General features: G+C 47.0%; 1 protein-coding gene across 1 annotated transcript in view; it reads left to right on the top strand.

The window, feature by feature from the left end:
- ankfn1b (ankyrin repeat and fibronectin type III domain containing 1b) overlaps nucleotides 1-22,500 on the top strand; it is a 91,476-nt gene that overhangs the window by 29,620 nt on the left and 39,356 nt on the right. The window contains exon 4 of the mRNA XM_030340989.1: nucleotides 7,698-7,942. Within this exon, the coding sequence (XP_030196849.1) occupies nucleotides 7,698-7,942 (245 nt within the window). The remainder of the gene's footprint in view (nucleotides 1-7,697; nucleotides 7,943-22,500) is intronic.

Raw genomic sequence — 22,500 nt, 5'->3', positions numbered from 1 at the left:
AGTAAATGTTGTTTTATCATTGCAATATCAACTCTCCTTCACTTAAATCTTTTAGACAAAGCTACGCTTTCTGTAGTCACAACAGAACTCAGCTCTCTCCAGTGTGCATGTTTCCACAGTTCTCTTCATGAAACAACTACCCTCTCGCCAGTCTTCTCCTTTAAGAGACTTGGACACAATAACAAACAGACCGGATCAAGCGAAAGCTAAAGAAACAAGTTATATTTGTTGTAGGGATCCTTTCCATGATGTTGTCAGACAAAATCAGCTATAGAGGCGGCCATTGATGGGGTGTGATTGCCCCAAAGGATTACAATGCCGCCCATTTTCCTGTATTATGGCTGCAGTGTTTTCACTCAATACTGGACCAATTCAATACAACATTGCTGTCCAAATTAGTCCCTTTGACCAGGGGTTCTGAACCAGTGTTAACAGACAATGAACAAACCGGGCCGTGAAATATTACAAATATGCATACCGGGCCAATGTAATTAACCCCCAAAATGATCAGTAAATGGAGACAAGGTAATCTGACTTTGATCGGGCTTACAATCCTCTTTTCAGGGTTCACACAAAGTCATGAAATAACAATGAAACACAGGCTATGGGGGCATGCATTGATATTGAAGTATTAGTTGTTCTGTTTTACGACGTTGTCATCCTACGACCCACGCCGTGTCTACACTGGCTCATCAGTGAGGCATCGAGTTATAGCCTCCTTCTATTGTGCTGCTCTCATTATGTTATGCCCGAATGATGTTTTGGCTGTCTGTTGGTGTTATGTAAATGTGGGAGTAAAACAGACGTTGGGCTGATGCCTCCTCTGTGTCATGATGTGATTCTTTTGAACCCGTATTTGCTGACGAGGATGGCTGAATTGTCTCCCGTCACCGGCCCCCTCCATGGCATGGCGAGACTCACATGACCTGGACTCTCTGGTCACAGTCTGTCGACCCCCTCCCTGGCGTGAAGAGACTCACATGACCTGGACTCTCTGGTCACAGTCTGTCGACCCCCTCCCTGGCATGGAGAGACTCACATGACCTGGACTCTCTGGTCATAGTCCTTCCACACTTAGCTCATGGCTTTGGAAAGCGTGCAGATCGTCTCTCGACGCGACTGAATGTTGATACTCATTACCAGTTCACTGACGCTGTCTGCTTCCTCTACTTCCCTCTGAGGCTATTGCCACTCTAGATGGATTTGGTGGCTCTCATTCCATGATGGCGTCCCGGACCAGCCATAGCCGCTGCTGGAAGCTGGTCTCATCCTGGTTACAAAATGCTCTCCTGGTCCACCATTGAGTCTATGGGCTTCTCTCTGTCCAACAGGAGTAATAGCTCCAGTCCAACGTGGACTCATTTCAAGCCATCGCTGGGCGCCCCAACTCAGCCGTACACGTCAGCTCTTTCCTAGACAGGCTGCTCCCTCAGTCCCCTGCCCACACAGCCCCACACCGCCTGGTGAGAAGGAGTCATGGGGGGGGGATCTCAAGGATCTCACACAAAGGACCGGGTCCTCTCAGCCCCCCCATCCAAAGTGGCCGGCCACACAAGGGCCAGAAGAACTGCCTTGTCCATAGAGGAGAATGGATTTAAACACAATAAAATAACACAATCTGCCTATATTTTATTGTATATTCTGTATGTATTAGGAATTAAATGCTATTCAAGTTACATTCAACTTGTTGACGTTTGTAACCATATCATGAACAGGCAAAACAGCAAATGGTCATCCAACACCCATGAATGATGTTTTTCCTAGTAAAACATTTCCTCTTATTACATTGTAAACACACGTCAAATCCACTGTGGTGGCCGTGTGCACTGCTCATACCCAGCAATGACATAATATAGACAAAAATAGGGACTTTCTTTGGGAACTTCAGAATGGGACTTTTAAAAGATGTCAGAGTTTATATCTGATAATGCCTTATATTTTACAACCTAAACTGCGTTCTACACGTTCTCTAATGGTGTGGATAGAGGTCTGCTTTTGACTGGGTGGGTATTGGCTCATATAGTTATTGTCTTGTTGCCACATCGGGCAAGCAGGCAGATCTTTCTGCTTGCCACAGGGCCGGTCCTGGGGGCCTCGGGGCCTGGGGACCTTGGAGCCTGGGTGATGGGGACCTTAGGGCCTGGGGTCTTGGGGCCTGGGTGTCTGGGAGCCTGGGGGCTGGGGACCTTAGGATCTGGGGCCTTGGGTCTCGGGGCCTGGGGGCCTTTGGGCCTGGGTGTCTGGGAGCCTGGGGGCTGGGGACCTTAGGTTCTGGGGCCTTGGGTCTCGGGGCTTGGGGACCTGGGGGCCTTGGGGCCTGGGGCCCAGGGGCCTGCGATCGGCGGATATGTGATTAGGTCACCAATCCCACAACACATTGTCTGGAGCTTGAAGAGATGAAACATAAGCTTATTGCAACAAATCCTCCTCACAGCAAGGTTTACGTCCTGGGTCCTTGTGTGAGTTGCTTTCTTGTAGCCCTGATTTTGTCTTCACTGTTTCATGATCCCCGCCGGTAATTTGAGGCCCACTGAGGATGTGATTAGAGTGGTGTGTGATTCTGAAGTGTGCGCTGTACTCATGTAATATATGAGGGGCATAAAGCATTACACAGTCCTGTCGTCATAAAAAACTCATGTTGCGTTACTTTTCCAATCACTTTTGTTCAGGGTTTGTTTTGCATTACCGCACCGAAGCAATAACCGTCCCGCATATGGGTAATGAATAAGGTTGTTTTTCTATTATGTACTTGCTGACATTTACATACAAATAGGATGTTGTCATTCGGTTGAGGGGCGGTTGACAAACGAGTTCAGAGCAAGAGGTTACCTCACAAGCCCAGACAAGGACTTTCTCTTTCTGAACATTGCATATCCAACCTGAAAGTAAAAGTAAAGGCTGTGTGTAACGAAGTCAGTCACACAGATCTGTTATACTGACTGGCAGCTCGCCGGCGGGGCTGCGGAGGACAGCTCTCTTTGTGTTTGGTGAGAGAGCGTGTTCGTAGCATAGAGAGGCGGAGGTCCACCTGAGAGGCGGCAGATAGCCGCGGTGATGCGCTCCTGTCACGCTGCTCTTGAAGAGCTCCGGTTAGTCGCACTCCGCCCAGGATAAAAATACACAACGCCTCTCAGACGGCAGCGGTGAGCCGTTACCGCCGCAGCGCTGAAGCACAGCCCCCAGACCTCCCTGACGTGCCGTCTCGTTCCCACCCGCATGAAGACCTCCTGCAGGGGAGGGGGCGGGGGGCAAACTGGTATTTTTCTATTTTTGTAGCCTTTGTGAAATTTCGGCCCTCTTTCACCACTCCATGGGTTCCTTGATTCCATGGTGATTTGATGATGTCACTGGGAGCTGGTGAGGAAAATGTAAACCAAGAGGATAGAAAAACCGTTAACAAATAGGTGTGCGTGCGTGTGTAGGTATGTGTGCGTCTGTGGGTGCGCGTGCGTGTGTGTATGTGTGTGCGTGTGTGACTGTGTGTGTGTGTGTGTGTGTGTACACGTGTGTGAATGTGTGTGCGCTTGTGTGTCCGTGTGTGTGTTTGTTCGCATATGTCTGTGTGTCCAGTTTTATGTTATGCTCCCTTGGGAAGTAGAAGTGGGAGCAAGCGGGAGATTTAATTTTGTCTGGATTCAATTAAACGCAGCACTTATGCTGCCTCATAATCACCGTTACTGAATCGGCGTGCACGAAAAAAAAAAATAAGTTAGCAACTTTAGAGTTCTCTCCTTTACTCCTTTTCTCTCCTTTCCCAGTCCAAAAAGCGCCTACCTTTTGACTAGTTATCGGTCGGAATGAATACGTTTTAAATACATTTAGATTTTATTCCATTGATTTATTTAGAATATGTCAAGGGCATCTCATTACAGCCGGACCACAAACATGGAATACTCCAGAGGATTCTCTGGAGGGGACGTCAATAATATCCCCCACGTAGATTAAATATCTGCTCCGACAGACACACAGCCAATAATAGTAGCTTAAAATATATACATATGAATAAATATATGAATAAATCACTTTTAGGCCATCGCTAAACATTATTACCTAATTTACAGAGCCACGCATCCAATAATAAAGCGCCAGTCATTCTTTGAGGTTAGAGGTATAACATGCCAATCATATATATATAACGATAGACCCCTGAGCAGGATACATAGGGCGGACCTAAACAAAACCTTTCAAATGTGTGGTCAAGTATTTCAATGCATAATTTATTTAGAAATCATTCATATTAACTTGATGTTTTTCTGAAGTTGGAGGGGATTCCTCCGTCCCTGGATCCTGTGCCCCTGGAATGGTTTCACAGACGGTGCAGGGTGGTCTGGGGGGGCTCAGGGCCATGAAGGCACTGGGAGCTGATGATGATGATGTCCTTGGAGGGCTCACTGTAATAGTGCTCTGTAGTACGTTGTGTGTAGGTTTAATCTTAATCTTAAACTGATGAGTACTATGTAGGTATCTCGGCAGACCGCGTCTCTGTTTAGGAAGGGTCTTGGGGGAGATGGAGGGAGAGAGGGTTCTGTGTTCTGAATTCACATCACCTTGGTTTTGGGAGGACACTGTGCAGCACTAGCAGCAGCATTAGCAGCAGGTTTAGTACTAGCAGCAGGTCTAGTACTAGCAGCAGCGCTAGTACTCGCAGGTGGTAGTGCTACACCCCACACCCTCCCACACCCGCCCATCAGCTCATAAAGCATGGAGCAGGTGGTGGTGGTGTTATTTTGGAGCACCGACGTCTCCACATCAGGGAACAGAACAAACAGTTGGCTCCTGCTACCCGGCCGCAGGTCACCACTCCACAACCCCGTGACTCAATCTCAGTGAAACTTACCTCCAAGGGGCTTTACCGCCCAGGGGAATTGATCTTGCATTGCCAAAGCAAGTGTGACATAGTTACAAAATATGTGCCCAAAATCAAATATATTATAGAATTAAAATAAATGTCTCAACAGCTGTGTGACATTGCGACCTTGCAATCAAATAAGAGTCTTGAAAATGAACTAAAATGAAAAGAAAACATTTTGATGCATAAAATATGCATAAAAAACAAACAGATAATTAAAAATAACCTCTCTTCATTGTCTCTCTGTCCCTCATTCTCTCTCTCTTCCTAACCCTGCACCAATCTCTTTGTTTTTGTCGCAAATATCAATTTGAGTAGTCTGTAGTCTGTTCTGTCCTTGTTGCCTAGCAACCGCAATAATCCACCAATGAGCTGTCATGGTTATCCTCCCTTCTCCCCCTATTCTACTGTCTTCTGTCTTTCTCTCTTAGCCCCCTTTGTCTTCTCTTCATGGTCTCTTCATCCGTCTGTTACCCTCTCTTTAACCCTCTCTCTTTCTCTCTCTCCCCCGTCTCCCACTATTCTCCCCCATCTCCTCGAGCGCTGGATGAAGCATGAGAAGAGAAGCACCTTTATTATTTCTTCTCTAATTGAATCTATTCCCACACCCTGTGCACCTCTGTCTCTCTATGGCCGTTCAGACTCCGACCAGATGATTGGCAGCTGAGTCGCAGGCGGTCAGAACACCATGCCTTGCATCTCTGATCTATCACTCCTCCCTCACTAGGCGATTACCACCTAGACTAATAATAACTCCAACACCTTGACCATCATGAACTCCTAGTTCTCCACGGAAATCTGGTACAAAATGTGAGCTCTAGGAAGGGCGTATCATCTCCATGGTTACGGCCTACAGCAAATTTGTGATGCTATTTAAAGCCAAGCTGAAGCTTACCACTCTATGGATCAACAGCAACCACTGCCCCGACGGTGCTCCACAAAGCCAAACACTCCTGGGGTCCCTTCGTGGGGAGCCCCTCCTGGGGGACGGGGAGGGGGAGGGGCTCGGACCTTTGTCCTCAGGTTGAAGTGTCTCAGGAAAGGCAGTGAAAATCACAAAAATACAAACACAGGATTTCACACCAGTTTTCTCTCAATAAAGGTCTTGTTTTAGACACTGACAAATAGGAATAAATAAATAACTATATTGAAGATCATAAATCTTGTAAGATCATAAACCGAACAATCAAATGCATTCTTTTCGAGCAGAAATCCTCAAAGTGGGGGAAGCAATGATTGGCCAATCTCTCGGCGGAAGGTTGTGTGTACACAATCTGTGCGGCGTGTGCACTGCACGTTACTTTGGATTAAAAGCATCTACACGAAATCACTGCATAGTAAATATCCCATGGCAAAGGTTTGGTGTGTTATTGTATTGCATCAGTAGTGGAACTGCTAGTTACCCCGATCATGAGCATAAAATAAGTGTTCCCAGGGACCAGGGGGGGGTGTTTACAGGGCCATGCTCAGTATAGTGTTTAACGGCTGTCCGCTGAATGTCTTTTATGGTTTAACGCAGCCATTAAACTCCATCTCTACTTCCTCATGCCTGGACGAGAGCCGGGGTCCTGATTTGTGGATCAGCAGATGGAGGTGTCACACTCTGAAACAGTTTAATGACAGTTTAAAGCCTGGAACAGGGCTTCTCCTGAGCGCCTCATTTATGGAGCTCTTTAACTACCCATGTGAAAATAACCAGTATTCTAAATCCACCACACTGGTTCAAATGTACACACTGGCAGCTGCCTAGTACATATACAGTCTTCTACTGGTGGACACTGGGAGCTGGCCAGTACCTCCACAGACTTCTACTGGATGAAACAGGGAGCTGGTCAGTAAAACCACAGTCTTCTACTGGTGGACACTGGGAGCTGGCCAGTACAACCACAGTCTTCTACTGGTGGACACTGGGAGCTGGCCAGTTCAACCACAGTCTTCTACTGGCGGACACTCTATTTTTGTGAAGGTATGGATTGCCTTGATGGTGAGTAGCTGTTGGTGAGGGTCAGCCAATACACGTGGATGAAAAGCAACTGGTGAGAAACCCTAAGCAGTGTGGAAAGACAGCACTGTTCACTACGACCTCATCTGAAGTCATTGACAGAGAGAGGCAGGAGAGAGGAGCTGGTCTCCTCCCAATGCCCTCTGTGGATCTGTAGATCTGTAGATCTGTAGACCTGTAGATCTGTAGATCTGTAGATCTGTAGATCTGTAGACCTGTAGATCTGTAGACCTGTAGACCTGTAGATCTGTAGACCTGTAGACCTGTAGACCTGTAGACCTGTAGACCTGTTGACCTGTAGACCTGTAGATCTGTAGACCTGTAGACCTGTAGATCTGTAGATCTGTAGACATGTAGACCTGTAGATCTGTAGACCTGTAGACCAGTATACCTGTAGACCTGTAGACCAATATATCTGTAAACCTGTCGACCTGTAGAGCTTGGGGTGACATGTGTCTCAGCAGGTAGAGCGGGTTGGCTGTTAACTGGAAGGTTGCTACTTCAATCCCCGGCTCCTTCTAGCATGTCGAGGTGTTACAGAACAAGACTGCTGACACCCTGACTGCTCCCGATGAGCCTGCTGTGGCCCTGCATGGCGGATTCCGCCGTTGGTGTGTGAATGGGTGAATGTGTGCATGAATGTGTGAAGCACTTTGGGTGGTCACTGGTTAGAAAAGAGTTATATAAATGGAGACCATTTACCTAGAACCTGTGAACCTGTAGACCTGAGAATGATGGCAGATTCCTAAAGGCTTCTCGATGATGTTTTTGAGTATCTGAATTCACTGAATCTGTATAATCAATAGTCATTAATAATCCTCAACGTTTGGTTGTCTGTATTCTCAGGCGAGCTGTGGAGGCTGGAGGACGACGGGGAGGTGGCATCCATGATGGAGGGGGCGGGGCCAGGTCGTGGGGACGGAGCCTGCCCGGAGCCCCGCCCCCGCTCCCAGTCGCCCTTCTCCCAGCTGCGGGCGCGGGCGGCCTACCTGAGGAAGAGCCTGTCGGTGGACGACCACCTGGGCGTGGCCTCGGAGCCCGGCACTCACAGGCAGCCTCGCGCCGCCAAGGGCAAGCTGAAGAGGAAGTTTGTAAGTGCACCGCTTTCTGTTCACTTCCTGTTTAGTCATTAGCAGATGCTTTATTCTAAGTGAGGTGATACATGTTTGGACATCTGCCTCTGATTGACACTGAAAACACACGGGTTTGAACCCACAACCTTTACCTGGGCGTAACAACCAGGCTCTTCTGAAGTTGTGTCAACCGTCCCCCCAATGTTCTTTATGTCACTTAATAATTCTATATATTGATATGAGTTAAAGCAGGGATGGGCAACTTTCATGATAAAGAGGGCCACATTTTTCATCATAACCATCAGAGGGCCACATGACTGCACACTTCAACTAAACGTGAGCTGAGAGAAGCTACACAATTTTGTATTTGGTAGATATGATTTCCTGTATTCTGGTGCATTTTGAGGATGGCCACTAACTAAAAAATCTTCCAGAAACATAACCTATGTACGGTATTTTAATTGAACCAACATACATTAATTTCATGTTTTCCATGCTCAAACAGCCACATGAATGGGTAGTATTTTTATCAGTGCTAAGGGCTCACATACATCATCATTCAATGATGTCACAAAACTGAAAAACAGTGGCCCAACATTGAGTGCAACAACTCAATGAACTCAAACCCAACAAGCATGATATTCATTACAGTTGTAGTAGTTGTAGTGGCGAATTAAGTGGATATCTTTAATGACTGATATCGTTTCTAAGCAAGGAGCATGGGTTTGCCTTTGAATTCTATGAATTCTTCTCATCTTTCTTGACCGAGTTTTCTGCAACTCGATCAATTTTTTTTTTTTGATATATTTTAATTATGTGCGGGCCTGACTGAGTGAGGATGCGGGCCGTATGCGGCCCGCGGGCCGCCAGTTGCCCATCCCTGAGTTAAAGGGACTGTTGTTAGGTTTTAAGAGATGGCTCAATTATGGCCAATCAGGAACTCTCTCCCCTGATTGGTTTGTGGAATCCATTCTGCCTGCCATAAAAACAGGTGCATGAAACGCACCACTTCTCATTGGTGGAGAGATGTGGAGGGAGCTGAGTGGAGCGGGGGTGGTCTATATCAGCTTTAATGTGGATATAACAAATTGTATTGCCTCATGTCTTTATTAAATAAATGTATAATATATAGTATGAATGGATATGAATGGTGCAGAGCAGAGGACGCTGTTAGACTCCTGCCTGGAGGGAGTGGCTGTGTCAAGAATAGATCGATGTCCAAGGACGCCCTTGCGAGACCGTAAGTCTGTCCTCATCCGCTGGACAATGACAAACGGCTAGTTTGTCATTTAGCAGACCGCTTTTATACAAAGAGAGAACTCTTGAATCCACGTCATGAAGGAGCTGGTGGGGGTTGGACAAGCATCAGGAGAGACAGGCCTCAGAGAGACAGGCCTCAGAGAGACAGGCCTCAGAGAGGCCCATAGGTAGATGCTGCAAACCCTGGGCTTGAACCCAGAACCTCTGGGCTGGGGGTCAATCCACCTCAGCAACACTGGACTGCCCGTGTGTTCACCGGGGGGATGATGGTGAACACAATGTGAGGGGCTGGAGCAAAGCTATCAGAGGACTTTTAACTTCCTGTTTCTGCTGAATGAGGCTCTTGTCATTCCTGTGTGATGTCTAAGAGCCCTTGACGCAACGACAAACGTGTTTTCTGTGCTGGTTCCTTTGTTCTTTGACGTTTCTGAACTGAAGTAGCCGTGTGTGCATGAATGTTTTGATGACCCGCGCGGGCTGATGAATATGGCCTTGATAGTGTGAATGAGTGGTGACTCATCTGGTGGCTGTGTGTGTGTGAGTATGTGTGTGTGTGTGTGTGTGTGTATGTGAGTGTTTGCATATGTGAGTGTGTGTGTATGTGTGAATGAGTTTCCTGCTTCAGTAATTCTGTCTAGTATGATGTCAATGCTGTTGCTCTCCCTCTCACACACGCACCCCCCCCCCAAACCCCCCCCCCCCCCCCACACACACACACACACAGACACACTGACTCATACCGTCACACACACACTGACTCACACAGTCTCACACACGTCACACACCTGTCACCGCCAACACGTTGTACTCCGCTCCGATCTCAGGTCCTGTTCTTTTCCTGACAATGTACTTTAAGCATGCTGCAGAGAGAGGTGTGAACTGATGAGTGGCAGAGCACCTGAGGCCATTGCACAACGTCTCAAAAGATTCACCTTGACCAATCCAAATGAAGTTTTAACGTGTTTTCTGAACCCCCCCCCTATTTAAACATTGGACGACAACACTGACAACCCACTGACTTGTTTTCAGCATACCAAACTTTTTTTGGAATGAGGATTGACAGAGCACTGGTGTCAGTCCCTGACGTTTGTATTTTGTTTTAATATGAGCCGGTGCATCTGTACAGCTCCTAGCATCATGTTAGCGTAGCATTCTGTCTCTCCGCTGCATTGGCACCTGCCAGCTCTTAGCATCGCGTTAGTATAGCACTCTGTCGCTCCGCTGCAACAGCCCCCTTCCAGCTCCCAGCATCATCTAAGCGCAGCTCTCTGTCTCTCGTACAGCCACCTTCCAGCTCCTAGCATCATGTTAGCGTAGCACTCTGTTACACCCCTGTATAATCAAATGGGGCTCTTGGCTCTGGTTCCGACGGGCGCAAAAACTCTGGCGGTCATCCAGAAAGGCTCGGCTGATGATAGAGCTAGAAGGAAAGCGGCCTCAGCAGGCGGTCACTTCAACTAATACTCTTCAAGAGGCTTAATGGGGGGGAGAGAGAGGGCATCTATGCCCAGGGGTATGTCCAATGAAGGCACTCTCAAGGTTACTGTTAGATGGCCCCAGCTGGAGGGCGCCTTTGGGGAACCTTGAGACCAGCCCATGAGGGCCCCCGGGTTGGTCGGGCGCTCGTTCCCCTGAACATGTTGTGATGAGAGGACCGCAGTATAGCCTGGGAACCAGATCAATCTCATGTTTCCTTTGCTCTACACATAAGGTCTGGCTTCCCTCCCATACAGACATATTTCTGCTCAGTACGAAAAAGAAGGCCTGTTTATCTAATATGATTTTTCTTTACTGTTTATAAATACGATGACTGCTGTCTCTGCTGTAAAACGGTCTGTTGCTTACCCTATCGAGAGAGTATTAAACAACGAAGGTTGTATTCATTAAAAGAAGAACAAACAAATGTGCATAAAGCTTTTGTTGAAAAGAAAGAGATTTTTTCATGGCTCAGTGCTGCGTCGCCCGTAGGCGTCGTAGGTGACGCCCTTTGGAAATCTAAAATGAACAGAGAGGTTCCAGACTGATTGCAGTTTGCAGTTGATCTGGTGATTCCAGGCTATCTGCAGTATAGACCTTCAGGGTAGGGGGTGACCTATTTCCTTCCAGCAAGGACTACAGGAGGATCAGTAAAGTGGGCACCAAACATACGTACATATACGTATACGAATGAATCCCTTTTACGCCATCGCTTTACATATTTGCCTATTTTATAGAGCCACACTTCCACTAATTCGAGTAGAGGCATAGCGTGCCAATTGTATATGCAGGGATAGACCACTGAGCAGGATTCCTAGGGGGTGGCAAAACCTTTCAAATGTGTTTTGGAAGGCAAGTTCCAATTGCATAATTTATTAAGGAATCATTTATATTGCTCTGGATCATACAATGCACCAGTCAGAGAATATTCTCCATCGCCTCGCATATAGTGACCTGGTAGAAGGTACTCTGAAATCAGAATGGTCTGGACCACATCTGGTCACCACCAGCACTGGCTCCCTCAAGGGATGCATAATGAGGTTTTTTATGCCAATACCGGTTCTTACAGTAACAGTGAAACCCGAGGCTAGAATTGTCCAGCTTTTTACAGATTCCTTCACAAATGGGGCTACCGATGATTATAGAAATTGTATGTAAGTATTTTAAAATATACTTGTATGTCATGCTCTGAAATACAATGCAGAATTTTAACAGTGAGCACTGTCTCAGAAGAGCTTATCAAAAGAGCTTACATGAATCCCTTTGCCTTGGCCTTTCAGAGGCCAACACAGTTGGCTTTAGTCTACCGTCTTCTACAAGGGAATCTGAGTCATCAGCACGTCAAAGGCTTCCTGAGGATTCCCGAGGCTCGCAAGCACTTTACATAGAGCTCCATCCTTATCCACCACCTAGTTTCCTCTGTTGGTCACCTTTGTCTGTGATGCTTGTCCTGACTCATCTCCTCCCACTTCTGCGTACACTCCTGTGTCTCTTATGATCCCTGCTGTATCATGAAGCAGTGATGACAGGGACGGCCTTCCAAAATACCTACCGTTCTCTGTCTTACGAACCATGCCGGGTCATGAAGCAGTGACGACAAGGAAGCTCTTCCGCAATACTGCCTGCACAGCATCAGATGATCAACGTAACACCCTATATGAACGTCAGTAGGAGCCTACTCAGAGAGAGATGTAGAGAATACCTATTTCAGTCATTGCCCTGTAGATGATTCATAGTCCGCAATAGCAATCAGTGTTTCCTGAAATCCATCTGTGACCTATCTTAGTATGATAGAGCACTGGTCCTTTGACCTGATATCTTGGGTGGATTCTACTTGGACCGAAAAACATGCTGCCTGCATAACTTTTGCGGTAAAGGATCTCAGAGTCGCTCAACAGCTTCCGCAAAAAACTCAAGACTCACTTGTTCAGAGTTAACCTAGTCTCTGCATAGCCTCCCTGCCTTCCGTCCTACGCACTTATTGTATGTTGTACTTCCTGGCACTTAATATACACACTTATTGTATGTTGTACATCCTGGCACTGCATAGCCTCCCTGCCTTCCGTCCTACACAGTTATTATATGTCGTACATCCTGGCACAAAATGTTTTTACTTAGTTGAATAGCATCTTATCCTATCTATCTTTGTTGCACACAGGGAATGGGTTAACCTAGCAATTATTGGTGCTTGGCACTTGGTTCTATGAACATCCTGTACCGACAGCGATATATCGTTGTTTCTGCTGCTTCTGACTAATGTACTTATTGTAGGTCGGTTTGGATAAAAGCAACTCAATTTCTTCAATGTAAACGTAAAGGGGGTCTTGGTTACACCACCATCAACGTTGTTGAGTGTGCATTTGGACAGCAGGGTAACGATATCCTCTGCCCTGTGCCCTGTTTCATGCAGCTTCTTACTCTTCTGTATGCAACTGTTTATGGCTTATGTCATATTTTCTCTAGAGTAAGGGACAACAGAATTCCCAACCACCCCTTCCGCGCAGATAGTTAGATAGATGCAATGTTATTTATGTGGATGGAACATCAATTATAACCAACAGTTTGGAGCTGTTTGCCTCTTTCCGTTCCTCGTTCTAGGCGGCTGCATTTTGTTGTGGGCGTGAACCCTCCCTTGACTGACAGTGATTGTTCACACCGTTTGTCACGCCCACAAACAGCAGCGAGGCTATTTGCGTCACATTGCAGATACTATGTTGGCTTCGTCACACCGCTTCATTTCGAGATATCATCATTTAGGGAATGGCTCTCACTCATCCTCCATTAATGCGGCGTGAAGTCACCTGGTTCCCCATGAAGCAAAAAGAAAGTCCGAAACCTTGTCCTATGTGGCTATAGACAATTCAATAGTTTCAACTAAAATGTGGATATGTGAGTAATGAGGGTGAAAGCCTGCTCACAACTAGCCCCTCCCCTATCCAGGGCGCCCTTAATCTGAGCCAGTCGGGAGACGTCAGTTCAGTGGTATGGAGGAATATTTCATAGTCCTTCAAGCAAAGCCTCAAGTCTTCCACAACCAAACACTGGGGACATTGATCATGGCTGTCTGTGGCAAGCAGGGGGTGCAGGCAACCTCTGAACCTGTGGGGGACAGTAGCTTAGGAGGTAGAGCAGGTTGACTGGTAACCGGAGGATTGCTAGTTTGATCCCCGGCTTCCCGGAGTTTCAAGGTGTCCCTGAGCAAGACGCCTAACCCTGACGAGCTGGTTGTCGCCCTGCGTTGTTGACCCCGACGTTGTTGTGTGAATGTTTGAATGAACGGTTGTGAGTAAAAGCGTCAGCCAAAATCCCCAAAATGTATATATGAAATGTGATTATCCATGTTGATGGCAGGAGCTCTCCACTAGACCTGTGTTTACTTTAGCAGTCTGAATTAACCAGATGGGTCAACTACAGTAAAATTAATTACAGAATTGGTTAAAATTTTAGAAACTGAGAAACTGCTGCAGTTATAACTTGCTAGTTTGCAGCTAACTCACTTTGTTGGTATTTTTTAGCCTCATGTAGCTAAATAGCAGCGGAGCTGACAATGCTAGGGTTTTACTGAATTCTATAGTTATAAATCATTTTCGTCAGCTGTCGGAAATGATTAGGTGACGCCAGCTGACGTTACAGTCAGAAGTTATGGAATCGACTCCAAACGACGCAACAGAATTTATGACAACAATAATGCTGTGATAACAACCAGCACTGTGATAGCCGCTAGCTTACTTTTACTCTTTTGCTATCCCTAACCCTAGCCTGTGATGCAGCTTCCTCAGCCCTGCTGTTTCCTTGTATCCACTATCGCTGCCGTTACTGTTGTTGTTGAATCCTTGGTGCAATGCCAGGACCCCATTAGCATCACACGTCTTCTGTTTTAGTTGTTTGTTAAAGCTTTAATTTCCTCTGTTTCTTTACTGAGCAAGACCTGCGTTTCTTCCTGCTTTGAAAGAAGATATGAAGGAACAAAACCCAGAGTCCAATGTGACTATAGGGTTGTCACCCCTATATAATAGGGGTGTAACTTGGGCACCTGTGGTCACATCAGACTTTGTTGAAGTACTATTCTTGACTGTGCTTCTGTGATGTTGATGAATCTAGTATGAAGTACTGGGGTTTGACACTTTCAGCAACATAACTTGACCTGTCTAATCCCTGGGGAGAATGTGTTCTTCATAATCATAATAATATGTTTATATTGTGCCTTTCTCAAACCCAAGGTCGCTTAAAAAGTGAAAAAATAAATGAAAAAAAGGAGAGTAGGAGGAAAGATGGAGCTATGCGTTGGGTGTGGAGGAGATCCTTAAACAGGGAGGCCTTGAGATGTGCTTTGAAGAAAGGAAGAGAAGGACGGTCACGAAGAGGTTGGGGGAGGGAGTAACATAGTTTGGGGGCCAAAACACTGAAGGACCAGCCACCCAGGGTGGAGAGTCTGATGCGGAATCTTTAAGCTGATAGCTTAAAGATTTTGGTCAGAGGATCTGAGTCAACAAGAATGAGTGTAAGGGGTTAAGAGGTTGCGGATATAGGGGGGAACGAGGTTGTGGAGAGCTTTGAAGGTGAGCAGCAGTACTTTTTAATAGATCCGGGACAGAACTGGTAGGGAATGGGGCTGATGTATGCAGATCGTTTGGTATGGGTGAGGGACTGGCTGCAGAGGTTTGAATGTATTGCAGTCTTTGAAGGGATTTAGTTGGTCCACCTGCTCTGTGTTTAGACCGATTTGGTCACAAATGTGTCCCGAGGACCCTTGGCCTTTACACCAGGATTTGTATGTGTTGTGGCTTAATATCCGATGGGGATATTGAGTTAAGATATATCCTAAACCCACGTTAATGCTAAATGAAGAGGGAATCATTAAGCATGTATTATCTGGTCCCTGGATCTCTCTCTTTCCCTGCCTCTCTTTAGTTTCTTTTGTAAACAAATATTAATTATTTAAATGTGGTCTGTACTTACGGCCATTTAGAAACATTTCTCTGTGTGTGTGTGTGTGTGTGTGTGTGTGTGTGTGTGTGTGTGTGTGTGTGTGTGTGTGTGTGTGTGTGTGTGTGTGTGTGTGTATACCAGCTGTAAGCGTGTGTGACTGCAACATGAATAATGAAGTGACCTGTGGCCTTCTCTCTGTCTCTGGACCGGATCAGTGTTACCGCGACGACCTCATTACCAGCCCGCTTCGTGTAATAGGTTCTCAGGTGGATCTCAGGTGCAACCAGACACCTGCATAGATAGAGTGTTCGGTGTGCGTGTGTGGAAGCTCTCGACTGGTGTCTCGGTGTGCGTGTGTGTGTGTTGAAGGGGGTGGTCTGAGTGTGTCCGAGCGTGGGTTTGTGGGTCCTGGTATTTTCTCCTCAGTGATATCGGTTCAGAACCCCGGCGTTGCAGAGACCAATTGGAGGTAACTTTGAACATTCTCATAAATAGATCTTTAATCTATAAGTATAGATCTCAAGATATATAAGCAATATCTCAAGATCTAACATCTTCCACATTCGGGGTACTTTTCTCGCCTTGGTTGAGGAGTTGTGTTTTTCCTCCGGGTTTTGTTGGTTGTCACGGAGACATAGTGAGGTTCCTTTGGAGGACAGCGTCCCTGCTGCGTGTCTGCAGCAGTCGGTGGTGAAGATACAACCTATTCTGGTATCGCACGCAGGACCATCTGACGTACGCGGTCGTCATGGGAACAAACCGGGAGCTAATGAACTGCTTTGGGGTAAGTTCTTGTACCGGTGATGTTCTGTGGAAACGCACAGGTGAACTAAGCTAAGATGCTCGTCTCCAAACGGGCTTACCGGGTTGATTAAGGAGCAGGTAGGGGCTAGACATTGAATCCAGAGACAGGTCATTAAGGAGCAGATATGGGTTAGATAGATAATACAGAGAAAGTTCAAAGAGCAGGTAGGGGCAAGAAAGTTAATACAGACACAGGTTATTAAGGAGCAAGTAGGGGTTAGACTCCAATAAGAAGACAGATCTAGACGCTTTCAGCCTCTTTTTATTTCGATGCTCGAACCAACTGATGACACCAGCGAGTGACATGGAGCTAACAGAACCTTCTGGACATTGAGCTAACAGAAGCTTCTGGACATGGAGCTAACAGAAGCGTACTCCACGGGACATCGGCCAGCTGTTTCAGGCATTCCAGGAGAGCTGTTTTGTGTTGGATTGAAGATTCCCTCTCGGTGTGGACTTTGATCTTAGTAGCTTAGCAGATTTAATACGTGGATATAAAAGCTATGTAATATATTGGGCCCCATTTTAACAGTCTGAAACGCAAGTGAGAAGCGCAAAACGGAAGTAGCTTTGTGGGCGGGTCTCTGCCCCTGTTGCTATTATACCGGCGGATAAATGGCTCTTGCGCACGACGCAATTCTAAAAAGGGTTGCCCTGAAGTAGCCTAATTACCCGTAGGTGTGGTTTGGGCATAAAATCCAATAAACCAAAGAGAGTGCCATCTCCCATCCCCTTTAAGAGCCATGAGCGCATTTGAACCTGATGAGTTGATCATTTGACAGCGCGTTTGCATCTGTCTCCGATGAGACGGATGCATCGTTTCTTCACACATCGTTTCTTACCAGTATTGTATGCATTATCGTTATCGACCTGTTTTCCTAATATGCATGTTTTCCCCCGTTAATGTACATTGCGATGGACTCATTCATGCAGCCCCTATGGAAAAAAATAAATTTGCACAATCCTCATCATCATCATAATATTTCAATTAGGCAAATCGTTTGCATGTATGTAATGTGTATAGCCTACTGGTGTGTAAGCCTATGTTGCAGTTTGCTGCCAAAATAGCAACACCAACTGCGCTATCCGCTAGTGTTCTTAGACCAGGGATTTGTCGGTCAGTTGCGCAACTGCTTTATCGATCCGTAAGATAGCACCATGTATCATTTGCGCCGGAACACGCCTGTGCTTTTCGCCGACACGCCTCTCAGGGCGCAAGTTTAGTAGCGCAGGTTTGCTGCGGGGCAAAAAATCGGCCTTGCGCCGGGTGCAGTTAGCAAAGATACATGCGTCGGTGTAGAATTTAAATTGTGCATGATGCCATTGTAGGAAAGGGAAAACCAAAAAAGCATAATATGACCCCTTTAAAACAGCTTGAAATGGTTAAAACCGGGGTACTGTGTGTCCATCAACCAGGTGTGTTTAAGAGCAGCCTGTGCAGCATTGAGCAGTGAGATATTTTTGACGACAGCCACTAGCGAGACTCAACTGAGTTCTCATTCATTCTCCTCGCGACAAAGCTTAACCGTAAAGAGCGGAATTTCCCTTTGAAGTGCAATATTTCGGTATTGTCTCGGTTTTTTCATTCTTTTATTAATATAAATTTTGATCACCAAGCATATCATTTTGTTTGAAAGACATACCGTACATTCTTAGCTCAAGCCTGTGATCGCAAATGTTTTTATATATATATAACTGTACGATCTGCCATTAACATTTTCAGTTTGAAAATGAGTTAGCCATAATGCATCGAGAGATGATCATGAATGGAATAACAGGGTCAACTACCACATTTAGGAAGGAGGGTTGAGTTGAACCAAAAGCATGGCTCAGTTCCTTATGGACACCGTCAGCACCTGGCACCTTGGTCTAACGGGAGCTCGTTCCCCCGCTGGGGAGTCGGGACGGGGCCAGCTGGGCTCCACTTAGTGAGGGAGGAGCAGGCCAGCGGCAGTAGAGCGGCTTGGACGGGCTGGTGCATGGCTTCATGTCCTGGGTGGAGGATGGGCCGGAGCCGGGAGCGGCGTGGTATGCCGGCAGCAGGACATGTTGAGGACCAGAGGATAGTCGCAGAGAGTCGCAGAGGATAAACAAGCAGGCCGACCAGCCCAAAGGGGGCTGCAGCAGTCTAGATGAAAACAGCATGGAGCAAAACCTGTGGGACCTCCTGGTGAGGGACAGACATTTCCTCCTGATGTTTTACACCGTGAATCTGTAGGAGCGGGTGGGCCAGCCATTTCCTGCTGAACTCTGAGGGCCCTGACTTGTAAGATTACGAGGATCAGACGGACTGGGCGACAGAAGAGATTCATGGTTCTTGGAGGGTTGAGAGGAGGATTTGTCGGTTTATGGTGTGGAAGGCTGATGAAAGGTACAGAAAAACGCCAGTGGAAGAAGCTAAATTATATAAGGAGAAAACCTCCCCACTTCCCTAACTGTTGGCTCATATTGTATAATTGGTGGAGTGCCCCTTTATGGAGCCGCCAAGTGTTAGCCAGTGAACGCAGAGACAGGTCATTAAGGAGCAGGTAGGGGTTAGACAGTGAACACAGAGACAGGTCATTAAGGAGCAGGTAGGTGTTAGACAGTGAACACAGAGACAGGTCATTAAGGAGCAGGTAGGGGTTAGACAGTGAACACAGAGACAGGTCATTAAGGAGCAGGTAGGGGTTAGACAGTGAACACAGAGACAGGTCATTAAGGAGCAGGTAGGGGTTAGACAGTGAACACAGAGACAGGTCATTAAGGAGCAGGTAGGGGTTAGACAGTGAATACAGAGACAGGTCATTAAGGAGCAGGTAGGGGTTAGACAGTGAACACAGATACATAAGGAGCAGGTAGGTGTTAGACAGTGAACACAGAGACAGGTCATTAAGGAGCAGGTAGGGGTTAGACAGTGAATACAGAGACAGGTCATTAAGGAGCAGGTGGGGGTTAGACAGTGAACACAGATACATAAGGAGCAGGTGGGGGGTTGTTTCCTTAACTAACAAACACAACAGAGCAGGTTCTATGTAATCCTTATAACTCTCCCATATCTTAAACAGAATGAGCCCCCACCTTCTATTCAGCCAAGACAGGAGTGTGTGGACAGCTTTGGTTCAGCATTTTGTTAAATGAGTGTGAAGGAACAAGGACCTCAGATGGTTATGCAGGACTCAAGCAGGCTGAACAGGCTGTCATATATCAGCTGGTATTAGCTGAGAGATGTTTAGAGACATCAGGTTAGGGTTAGGGTTGTTGTAAAGGCTTAACTATGGTGGGACATCGACGCAATGCAATGGCCATGCAGTCGCTTCAGCGCAGTCATGAAACTGGTTTGGATCTGTGTCGGGTTTTAGTTAGCGGACCTTGAAGCAAGGTTAACATTTTTGGGAGGCGCACGTCAGGTCCTTGCTGTGGACACAAGGAGGGTCCGCAAGGACATAAGGGGTCCGTACACCCCCTTATGTAATGTCGACGTCCAAGCCTTATCCCTCCCGTAGCTAGGAAGGTAAATATACACTATCCATTTAGTGGGATTTCCTTTCTGACGCTCAGTGCATAGCTTGATAACCCTATACAACATAGGTTCTGTGGTCCATCACTTCAAAGGATCAGAGATGAGAAGGTAGAGGAGAGATGGATGACGGTCCGGGTCTAACGTAAGAGGAACCTTTTACAATGTTAGTATTTGTTAAATAAATACAGTGTATATATTCTAATGGTGGGTCTGACAGCAGGTGGGTGCGAGTGGCGTCACATGGTTTATTCATCCACTTGAGGAGATCATTAGTGGTTCCTGTTTCATGACACACACACACACACACACAGACACACACACACACACACACACACACACACACACACACATACACACACTCGCAGCGAAGCACATAACAGCCAGACAGAAAGACACAAGGACTTTGACTCACTTAAAAGACCCTTAAACAGCGACACCCACAGGGCACATGCGTATGGATGCAGCAACCTGCCCACTGGGCCCACTGCTGTCCAATCACATCATTGATATTCATTGAGTGCAGGGCTCGGATTGGCTAATTAATGCTGCCTTGGTCCCGCAGTGAAGCCAAGGCACTTTGATCTCATAACAAGTGAGGAGAGTGTTCACGCATAATCACACACACCCGACACACACGCTCACATGCACGCCCATGCCCACACACAAATACAAAAACACACACATGTTCCGCACACACAAGCAGACACACTTATACACTCATACACAAACAAACACACACACACACGGACAGCAACAGCCCCCTGACCCGTGTTAGTGTGAGTGCCTTGCTCTTCCTCAAGTGTCTGTGGTTGCCGTGTTGGAGCAGTGAGACCTCCCTCAACCAACGCTTACACAGCTCAGCAGTCTCCGACCTTCTTAAGGGAAGGAAGGAGGTTCCCATGTTCAAGAGAGAAAGAGACGTTATGAAGATCATACTAATATGCAAGATATGACAGCAAAGCAGGAATCTGTTTGAAGAGGGCTTTCTACTGAATATGTTATTTTGTTAGTCGTATGACTACAGTGTAATTATCTAGTTAAATAATGTTCAAATCGTTATAATTAGTATTTTAATTGGTGTGTGTGTGTGTGTGTGTGTGTGTGTGTGTGTGTGTGTGTGTGTGTGTGTGTGTGTTTGTGTGTGTGTGTGTGTGTGTGTGTGTGTGTGTGTGTGTGTGTGTGTGTGTGTGTGTGTGTTGAAGTGTGCTGTCATCACGTTGTACGTGTTGCGCTCTGTGCCTGTAGTTCTGCTCGTGGCCAGCTGGTGGCACCATCACATCACGCAATGGAAGTAGACGAGGGATTAAGCTATTTTTTCCAATCCTTCTGGGGTCTCTTGGTGTAAATGTATGCCTTGGTTTCACATTATTTACATCAATACCAAAAAAACATCTGAGCGCTTTAATGAACTGATTGAACCTTCTTCATGTTATTTTCTGCATGTGTCATTGAAATACACGCACGCACGCACGCACGCACACACACACACACACACACACACACACACACACACACACACACACACACACACAAACACACACACATGCACACAAAAGAATAAGAAGGCATGGGAATGTTTTGTTCAGGCAGTTTGGTTGCTGATGGTAACAACTAAAACAGCGTTCATTAACTTAGAGGAATCAGAATTCCTCTCCTGCCCTCTTTCTCTTTTCCCCTCTCCCCTTCTCTCCTCTCCTCCCCCCTCTCTTACCCTCTCCCCCCCTCCCCTCTCCCTCTCCCTCTCTTACCCTATTCTCCTCCCTGCCCTCTCCTCCTCCCCTCTCCCACTCTTACCCTCTCCTACCCACTCCTCTCTCCCTTTTACCCTCTCCTCCCCCTTTCCTCCCCTTTCCTCCTCTCCCCCTCTCTTACCCTCTCCTCCCCACTCTCCTCCCCTCTCCCGCTCTCTTCCCCCCTCCTCTCCTCCCCTCTTCCCCTCTCCTCCCCCCTCTCTTACCCTCTCCTCCCCCCTCTCTTACCCTCTCCCCCTCTCTTCCCCCCTTCCTCTCTACCCCTCTCCCCCCCCCCTCTTACCCTCTCCCCCTCTCTTACCCTTTCCTCGCCTCTCCCCCTGTCTTCCCCCCTCCTCTCCTCCCCTCTTCCCCTCTCCCCCCCCCCCCCCCCTCTTACCCTCTCCCCCTCTCTTACCCTCTCCTCTCCTCTCCCCTCTCTTACCCTCTTCTCTCCTCCCCTCTCCCTCTCTAACCCTATCCTCCTCTCCTGCCCTCTCCTCCCCAGCCTCTCTTCTCCCCCTCTCTTACTCTCTCCTCCCTCTTCTTCCTCTCTTCATCTCTTCCTCCTCTTTTTTTTTCTGTGGGTCTTTCATTACCATTTTATTGGTGAAGTGCAGTTGGAATGTAGCAGGAATAAGAGATCCAAATCTGTCCGTACGGTTTGCATCCGAGTGTCAAGTCTGGACATAAAGACTGTGATGGGATCTGACCCATCCCATCACAGAGATCACACAGAGATGACAAATCAAGAGCTCAGCCCGCTTCCTGGAGTTGGCTGCTCTAAGATCCCCTACTCCTCTCTTCTTCTCTACCTTCTTCTCCTCCTCTCTACCTCTTCTCTTCTTCTCTACCTTCTTCTCCTCCTCTCTACC

This window comes from Gadus morhua, chromosome 18 (genome assembly GCF_902167405.1).
Source record: "Gadus morhua chromosome 18, gadMor3.0, whole genome shotgun sequence".
Taxonomy (NCBI): Eukaryota; Metazoa; Chordata; class Actinopteri; order Gadiformes; family Gadidae; genus Gadus; species Gadus morhua.
The sequence above is the reverse complement of the archived record's forward strand: the minus strand, read 5'-3'. Positions and strand labels throughout refer to the sequence as shown.